The sequence below is a fragment of the Amborella trichopoda genome, chromosome 11 (genome assembly GCF_054954075.1).
Source record: "Amborella trichopoda isolate Santa Cruz 75 chromosome 11, AtrichopodaSantaCruz75HAP2 v2.0, whole genome shotgun sequence".
NCBI lineage: Eukaryota > Viridiplantae > Streptophyta > Magnoliopsida > Amborellales > Amborellaceae > Amborella > Amborella trichopoda.
The window spans coordinates 41,978,060-41,987,016 of record NC_142346.1 but is presented as its reverse complement, the minus strand read 5'-3'; the positions used below and the strand labels follow the sequence as shown (position 1 = coordinate 41,987,016).

Genomic DNA, 8,957 nt, shown 5'->3' with positions numbered 1-8,957 from the left:
TCTTGTTGAAGCCTCTCTCTCCTGTGTTTTTTCCTTGTTGAAGCCTCTCTCTCTCTAAGGACCTCCTGTTTGTCCAAGCACTGTTTCAACTCACGACCCATCACTTTCTCTCTCCACCCTCACGACCCAGCCTCTTTCTCTCTCCTCATCGTCTCTCCAGCCGCCTCTCTCCTTTACTCTTTTTCCCTCTCTAAAACTCTCTCTCCATGTGCATTGAGTGAAAGGTACTGTAGGCTGCTTTTTGTACCGTCTCACTGCTATTGCCTTTGTACTCTACAAGCCGTGATCATGAAGGGGCGCCACCACTGGAACAGGAAGACTGAGTTTTAGTTTCCAGTTTGGTAGAGAGAGGTTTTAGAGAGAGGGTGTTGCTTTTTGTAGAAGACGGTTATGATATGTGTGCATTAGGTGGTGCAGGCGCGCTCTATTTAATGGAACCATCACGTGAGTCGTAGGCTGGCTTCTTTACGGGAGGACAACCCCGCTTTATCACCAGGACCTCCATTTTTTTTCTTGTTTCTCTCTCTTCTCTTTCTCTCTCTACTGGTTCGTGTGGTGGGTTTATGAAGGATGACTGCAGAAAAGAAGGGAGTGGGGCAAACTGTGGTTGTTGGGGTGAAGTTGGATTCACATAGCAGAGAATTGCTCACTTGGGCTCTCGTCAAAGTTGCAGAACCAGGTGATCGTGTTGTTGCTCTTCATGTTCTTAAGAATTCAGGTACCGTTTCCCAACTCTTTCTCTCTTTATCCCATTTCTGTCTCTCATACCCATTTTCTCTTTCCCCATTTTTTACTCAAATTCTCTATCTCTGGCCCTTTTTCTCTCTCTGTCTTACCCATGTCCTCTCTCTCACTCTGAATTTCTATCTGGATCTTTCTCTCTCTTTTTCGCACCCATTTTCTCCCTCTGTCTCTCTCTCTCTCACACAAAGCAACTACTTCACTGCTCTGCTCTTCGCAGTACTTTTTTCTCTCCATTGCACTGTAATTTTTATGGAACTGTTCTCTCCCTCTCTGTGTCTGAATTTCTCTCTCGCTCTCTCTCTCTCTCTCTCTTTCTCTCTCTCTCTCTCTCTCTCTCTCTTTCGCACACATTTTCTCCCTCTCTCTCTCTAGGACAAAATATCTACTTGCTCTGCTCTTCGCAGTACTTTTTTCTCTCCATTGTACTGTAATTTTTATGGAACTTTTGCAATTGGTGACTACCATCAAATGATTACAAGATTGTCTGCCAAAAATTTGAGTGGATTTAGCCTGTGGAGTGAGTTTTGAGTAGAATAGTTTGTGTAATTATCTGGAATCAGATGGTTTTAGTCCTTTCTATCTCTCAGAGTTTATTTCTGGGGTTGTTTCCCAAATATGGGTGGGGGTTTGAGAAACTGAAATTGGCTTGCTCCGACTCATTCATCCTATTTGTGTAATCCAATTCATCTCTCCCTCTCTCTCTCTCTCTCTCTCTCTCTCTATCTATCTATTTCTCTGTGAAGTTCTGAATTTTTGTCATACCAGAGGTGCGGTCAAATGGGACGTCTTCGGTTCTCTGTCTTGCAAAGGCTTTCGACTCCATTCTTGCTGTCTATGAAGGCTTCTGCAACCTGAAACAGGTCAACCATCTTCTCTGCATTTCTTCCATGACTTAGACTCCTTTCTCATTCTTGTCGTAGGTTTCAAACTTTCAATTTTACACTGAATATGAAGAACTCGAGAGCCCTGACTATTTTGCCTTTCTGTGTTCTCACCCTTCATGAGAGAGATCCTGATCTCTGGCTTCATAATTCACTAATTCAGGTAGATCTCAAGGTTAAGATTTGTCGGGGTTCCTCTATTCGCAAAGTCATGGTCGAAGAAGCGAAATGCAGTGGAGCTACAAGCTTCATTGTCGGTATAACAAGGAACAACGCTCTCAGGTACCAACATTCACTATCCATTCTCTCTCTAGAACTGTAGGGAATTCTCTAATTTGCAGTGGTGATTCTTAAGAACTTTTGTTCAATCTCCAGTTCTTCCGTTTCTTTAGCAAAATTTTGTGCCAAGAAGCTATCTCAAGAGTGTTCAGTTCTAGCCGTGAACAATGGGAAGGTGGTCTTCCAGAGAGAGGCATCACCCTTACCCTCATCAGGTTCTCTCTCTCTCTCTCTCTCTTTTCCCCCACAGAAGCCTTTGATAAATGCTGAAGAATTTATGATATAAAACACAGGAAGATCAAGTGTGGACGATGTTCCGAAGCCAAGTCTTCTCGGTTCCATTCACCGATCCTTGAGTAAGAATTCGAAAGTTTTGAGCAGCAATTTGGACGATCTTTCCATAATACAAGAAAACCCCAACGCAACTGCATCACTAAAGAAGAAGCCATCTCAAATTTCAAAGCAAAAACCCAACAGTGGTGGAGTGGCACTCAAACCAAGCTGTCACTTCTGTTCTGATAAAACTAACAATGAGGCTCAAACTCGAAGTGAGGCTGAAGCCCAAAGGCTAATTCCATCAAAAAATCAATCTGAAGAAGAAGAAACAGAGCATAATCCTTTAGCTCTGGTTGTTGTGAAAGATTCAAAAGGATCACTTTCTGTGGTTTCTAAGCATTCCACAGAGTTAAGACCAGGTTGGCCTCTTTTAAGAGGAGCGGTTTTGCCTAACAAGGAATGTTCTGAAAAGCCGCCAGGCTTCAGGCAAGTCTCAGTGGTTCAATGGGCAATGCAGCTTCCAAATAGGTTTATAGCAATACATTCAGAAAACAAACTGAAAATAGAGGGTGGTACTGAATGCAAAGCCATAGTTCCTTTTGGTGATGCCTCGGTGAATTCTCAAGAAGAAGAGCGCAAGGAATTGCCTAAAGAATTGGAGTCACTTCATGAGAAGTATGGTTCTACCTGCAGGCTGTTCGGCTATGAGGAACTTCGGCAAGCCACATCTGAGTTTTCTGCAGGTTTTCTCTCTCTTCCCTTGCACTTGGTCTTTTTCTCTCTCCTGGTCTTTTTCGTCTCGTCTTACTCTAAGATTTGACACGTAGGGTACATTTGGTACACATGAAAATACGTATGTGAAAAAACACCATCATGTGATTTGGTGTGGAAGCTTTTTCACATCAAATAACTGCCAATTGGTGTGAAAAAAGTCCTACACCTAATTAAATGAGAGAGTTGTTTTGCATGAAATTACTTTCATGGAAGTATTTTTACGCATCCCAAATGTTACCTTATGTAAGAGCAAAGAAAGAACTAGAATTGATGGTTGAGCAAAGAAAGAACCAGAATTGATGGTTTTTCGCATTTTAGCATTGAAAGAACTAGATATGGTGGTTTCTTTTCTATCTTCTGTGTCTGAGATTTCACTAGATTGTTTTGTCCCTTGTTGGTATGGTCATCTGTTTCTTGAGATGGTGCAGAAAGAATGAGAATTCATGGGTTTGTTTCTAAGTTTCTTCTCAGATTTTTAAGATTTAGTTTTATTTTATTTTATTTTTTTCAGGTTTTTGCTTACTAAGATTTGGTTTAGAAAGAGTCATAGTGGTTGGGATTCTTGCTTTGCATTCTAGAAAGAACTACGTGTTATTTTCTCCCAAAGAGATTTAGCTCATCAAGCTTTTTGGTTTTTCTTGGAACAGAGAATTTGATAGGAAAGGGAGGAAGCAGCAAGGTTTACAAGGGTATTCTTCCTGATGGGAGAGAAATTGCAGTTAAGATCTTGAAATCTTCTGAAGATTCTTTGCAAGAGTTCCTACTTGAAATCGAGATAGTGACTGCCTTAAGCCACAATAATATAATCTCTCTTGTTGGCTTCTCATTTGAAGGCGGTAATCTTCTCTTGGTTTATTATTTCCTTTGTCGAGGAAGCCTGGAAGATAATCTCCATGGTATGTCTTTCCATTGTTCTATTTGCTTGCAGTTTCTTGTATTTTCGTTGCTTATTCAAGGGGAATTTGATAATGGAAATGGCAAAATTTAAGAAGTTCTGCTCTCTTCTTAGTGTCCTTTCGTCAGGGAATTAGATTAAAAATGTAAAAAGTTCAAAAACATGTTCCGATCCTCACATATTTGTTGTTATTGTCTTTTGTTTTTCTTGGGGAAATGATTTTAGTGCCTATCCAAAATCATTTTTCTCATATATGAGAAATTGTACATTGAATTTGGTTTGCTGAAACTCAAATTCAGTCAATATGAGTTGAGTTCTTCTTTTGTTTTATCAAGGAAACAAACAGAAAATGATAGAAGTTTCACAAAGTGATATCTTGTTCATGGGATTTCATGATCTCTTTCTTTCTTCTGCTGTTAAGTTGGCTAAAGAATGTTTTGAACTTTACGAAAGATTGTTTTCATTTTCAAAAAATCAAAATTGGTCATTTTCAGCTGAGCCATATTAAGATATTGAAGATTGGTCCACGTCTCTCTGGTTTATATCAGGTGATAAGAAGGACAAGTTTGTGATTCCATGGGCCGAGAGATTCAAGGTGGCAGTTGGGGTTGCCGAAGCTCTAGATTATCTTCATAGTGGCCACTCACAACCTGTGATACATAGGGATGTGAAGTCTTCCAATATTCTACTTTCTGAGGAATTCGAGCCTCAGGTATGGAAGACTGAGCTAGTGAATTTTCTTAGGGGTTCTAAATTTGCTGTCATATATGGATGAAACCTTTTCTGATTGCTAGTTAAGTTTTTGAGTTGTTTCACATGAAGAAATAATATTTACAGATGCCTTGAAGAATTAATATTCACTAGTGCATTGATGCTTGTATTGTTTATCCTATACATGGCTAAAATCCTACTTCCTTTGCCTTGTCTTCAGTTATCTGATTTTGGACTTGCCAAATGGGCCTCGACATCTTCATCACATATAACATGCAGTGATGTTGCAGGCACTTTCGGGTTTGTATCCCCTCTTATTTTTCAAGTCCATTTTATAATTCTTTCCGCAATCATGTTACTTGTTATCCTTCAAACATCCTCCTTTATATGTGATTATTTTCAAAGCAATATTACTCTATCAATAGATGATGAAAATTTTTGATCATACTAATCTATGGATTGAATTGTCTGAAGCCTTCCCATATAAATTATTTGTTAAGCCTGTTTTCTACCATTCGTCAACTGTGATTAGAATCTGGCTAAGTTTAGCTATGGTTTCTAGCATTAATGGACATGGAATATCACTGATCAGGCTATGCATGTTTATGTTCACCTTAGAATACTGTTTCTTTGTTTATTATATTTGAAAGATCGGGAGACTGATTATAATAATATTGCTTCTTCAATAGATATCTGGCTCCTGAATACTTCATGTATGGGAAGGTCAATGACAAAATTGATGTTTACTCTTTTGGAGTTGTCCTCCTCGAGCTACTATCAGGAAGAAAGCCCATCAGCAATGATTTGCCCAAGGGAAAGGAAAGCTTGGTTATGTGGGTATGTCTTCCTACAACATTTCTGAAACCTTTTCTCTTTTCTGATTATTCTTGTAATTATACAATTTTGGGGTGGGTGGTTAAGGATAGCGTTAATTGATTCAAAAGTGCAAAAGAGATAGGGAGCCACATTAATTCAACCATTGTATGGGATCAATTTTTGTTCTTCTTTTATTCTTTTCCCTTGCAAATTACCCCATGTTTATTTTGCTTTTTCTTTTCCTTTTTTAATAAGGAAGCAGGTAAACTTGGATATGTACCATGGCCATCAAATTATCTTTTCTTTTGGTTGTTTTACTATTTTTTCTTGTCTATGTTATTTCTTTTGAATATTTTAATTGAGGTTTTGGTTATACGGTACAGTAGAAAAATCGTCTGTGAGTTAATTGAGGTTTTGGTCATACGGTACAGTAGAAAAATCGTCTGTCTCACAGATAAGAGACCGCTTCTTAAAATCAACCGAGAGCACTTCGTGTCTGAGAATGCGATTCAACCCTTAAAGGACTCTATGGCTAGCATTGTCCCAGATCATTACTTTCTCCTTTTTTTTTTTTTGTTCCTTAACAAATGTATCAATTACATTCTTGCTACATGACACAAACAGGCAACACCACTTTTGGAGAAGGGCAAAGTGCTTGAGCTTGTAGATCCAACCCTTGGTGATGATTACGATCGTGATCAAATGCATAGAGTGATGTTAGCTGCCTCACTATGCATACGTCGAGCTGCTCGATCAAGACCTCACATGAGCCTTGTATGTCCTCTGTGTGTGTGTTTGTTGTGTGCGTCCACTGATTTTTTAGTCACGTGATGACTCTTGTGGTGTGTGTGTCTTCTCCACTGTTTTTTCAGTTACTGATGACTCTTGTGGATTTGCAGATTTTGAAACTGCTTAAAGGAGATGATGATGTGGTGAAGTGGGCAAGGCTTCAATTAAGTGCTTCTGAGGAGTTGGATGGGGTTGATGAGGAAACATTCTGCTCTCCTGATATTCAGTCTCATGTCAACCTTGCTTTACATGATGTGGATTTCGATATGCAGTCGGTAAGCAGCGTCGATCAGAGTGTTGATAATATAACTTCATACAAGTCCTTGGAAGATTATTTGCAGGGTAGGTGGAGCCGCTCCTCAAGCTTTGACTGATTTATCTGTATCCTTGGTATACTATAGGAAAAAAGAAAAAGAGAAATCAAGAGTGAGATGTATTGGATGAGAGATAAAAAATAAAACAAATACCAAAACTGAGTTGGATGAGATAAGGCCTTGGACGAGAGGTTGTCTTCGAGTTTGTCCTCCTCCTGGCCTTCTAGTCCACAAGCCAGACACTCTGTCGAGTTTTCGAGGCAGGGTGTGCATCCATAGTTTTTTCTTGATCCAAAGTCGAGAAATGATCATAACATGGATGCATTTAGCTTGTAAAGAGAGTTTTCAAGGCGGGTTGTGCATCCATAGTTTTTTCTTGATCCAAGGTTGAGAAATGATCATAACATGGATGCATTTAGCTTGTAAAGAATTTTTTTATTTTTTGTCTTTTGTTTTGGTTTTTTTTATTTTTTGTCTTGTGAAAAGGGTACTGAAGTGCCTTTTCTGTTTATTTTTTGTCTTTTGTTTTGGTTTTTTTATTTTTTGTCTTGTGAAAAGGGTACTGAAGTGCCTTTTCTGTTGCTCTTTGTCCGGCATTTCTTGGTGCTTTATGTTTGTATTTTTTGGTCTTGGAGAGTGAATGAGCATTCACAAATGTATATTGGAAGTCTAATGAGTGTGTTTGGATCTAATGAGAAATGGATATGGAGTCTAATAAGAAATGGATGTGGATGTCAAACATGATTATGTTTTCAAACCATAATGCATTTCTGGTTTGGTACTGCTTATTTTATATCTTGTACCTTGTAATAGGATTGTTCTTGTATGGTATTGCCAAAGGGGATGCACAAGATGCTTTTGTATTGTATTGCGACAGGGGATGCATACCATTTACGTTTAGTACGCGGTGCTCGCAATCAATTATGGATGTATTTATTCTATTGATTTAAAAGATCTATTGATCAAGCTAAAAGTTTAAAAGAAATTTTCTCAAATTTTGTGACACATTCGAGCTAAAGTAATTGTGACTTTCTTGTATAAAAGGTAAATAATGTACATCTTGTTGAAGAATTCATTTACAGATTTATAGCTCTAAAAATAGTCACTTTTATAGATCTGCAATGGTTCGGATAATGTGTTACAAGATATAGTCTTTTTAAAGTAGTTGTCTAAACTATACAAATGATTTTTTTACCTCTTTTAAAGCTTCAATATGGGTTTTTTACTCTCAAATCTCACTATGCAGTATTTGACCTCCTCCATGATGTTGGGGCCAATTGATTGTTGCAAATGCTATAATCCCAGTTTGAAAAAGAAACCTAGACATCACAAAAATAAAGACAATACACCGTGGTGGTTACATGCGTACATGGTCTTCCATCTGTCCTCAATGATCCCCACCATGGATCCGAGGTCCCATCCTTAGATCGTGTTTTATGTCTTATTTATTGAAAATATCTCAAACCGCTCTTATTGAGCAGAATTTATTTCTTGTTTATTGAAAATATCTCAAACTGTTCTTTGGACTGAGCAGAATTCAGTTCCAAGACGGTTCGAGGTCCCATCCTTGTATCCTGCTCTATTGTTTATTTTTGAGATAAATAGTGGTCCAATGATGGAACCTTTGACCGTTCTACTAAGGCCTTGTTGTGTTCGTAGAACGGTCCAAAAAAGCGGTCGAAAAAATCTAATGTGAGACTGCCTTGACACTATCTTTATTTAGGTAATTATTTCAGATCCATAAGTAATTTACTATTATCTTTATTACAAGGACGTCACAATTGCTATTAGCCATTAGATGTTAAATTGGATGGCTTATTGTGTGACAAAAAACTTGAATTACTGTTATTTTTATTTAATTTATTATTTTCTTCATTACAAAGACATCACAATTGCTATTAGTCATTAGATGTTAAATTGGATGGTTTAGGGTGTGAAATAAAGTTCAAACTATTGCTAGTAGTCATTAGATATTATTTAATTTATTAATATCTTTATTACAAAGACGTCACAATTGTTATTAGTCATTAGATGTTAAATTAGATGGATTAGGGTGTGAAATAAAGCTCAAATTATTGTTATTATTATTTATTTATTTATTTTTACTAATTGGATGGCTTAAAATGTGAAATAAAGTTCAAATTATTGTTGTTATTTATTTATTTATTTTTGAACTTTGAATTGAGATATGTTCAATTGGAAGGTTCCTTCATGTCTATACTCTGCATATATGCATGGTGCTGGCCAAACCGCGGCATGGAAACAGCAAAACCACGCTGTAGATATTCTCCCAAGGGGTTTTCCCTCTCTACTCTTTCTCTCTCTACTACCCCTTTCTCTCTCTAGATGGCTGCTTTGACCCCGTCCACAACTCCTCACAATTTTGCCTTGCATTCTCTTCCAAAAAACCAGCCCCCAAAGAAAGAAAACTAGAGAGAGAGAGAGAAAGAGTTAGAGAGAGAAGAAGGAACTCCCCAA

The 8,957-nt window shown here is 37.9% G+C and overlaps 1 protein-coding gene across 1 annotated transcript; it reads left to right on the top strand.

Moving 5' to 3' along the window:
• Positions 1-321: 321 nt before the first annotated feature.
• On the top strand, positions 322-7,201 carry LOC18424668 (protein kinase STUNTED). Its single transcript, XM_006829250.4, has 11 exons — positions 322-718; positions 1,510-1,604; positions 1,789-1,907; positions 2,001-2,119; positions 2,198-2,923; positions 3,602-3,850; positions 4,398-4,561; positions 4,781-4,860; positions 5,250-5,397; positions 6,001-6,150; positions 6,276-7,201. The coding sequence occupies exons 1-11, from the start codon at positions 571-573 to the stop codon at positions 6,537-6,539; spliced, it is 2,262 nt and encodes a 753-aa protein (XP_006829313.1). The 5' UTR covers positions 322-570; the 3' UTR covers positions 6,540-7,201.
• Positions 7,202-8,957: the final 1,756 nt, after the last annotated feature.

Bases quoted from the DNA above. Each gene is read 5' to 3' on its own strand.
- LOC18424668 (XM_006829250.4), top strand. From the start codon at position 571: ATGACTGCAGAAAAGAAGGGAGTGGGGCAAACTGTGGTTGTTGGGGTG. The intron at 3,851-4,397 runs GTATGTCTTTCC...GGTTTATATCAG, and splicing joins CCTGGAAGATAATCTCCATG to GTGATAAGAAGGACAAGTTT. The intron at 4,562-4,780 runs GTATGGAAGACT...CCTTGTCTTCAG, and splicing joins CTGAGGAATTCGAGCCTCAG to TTATCTGATTTTGGACTTGC.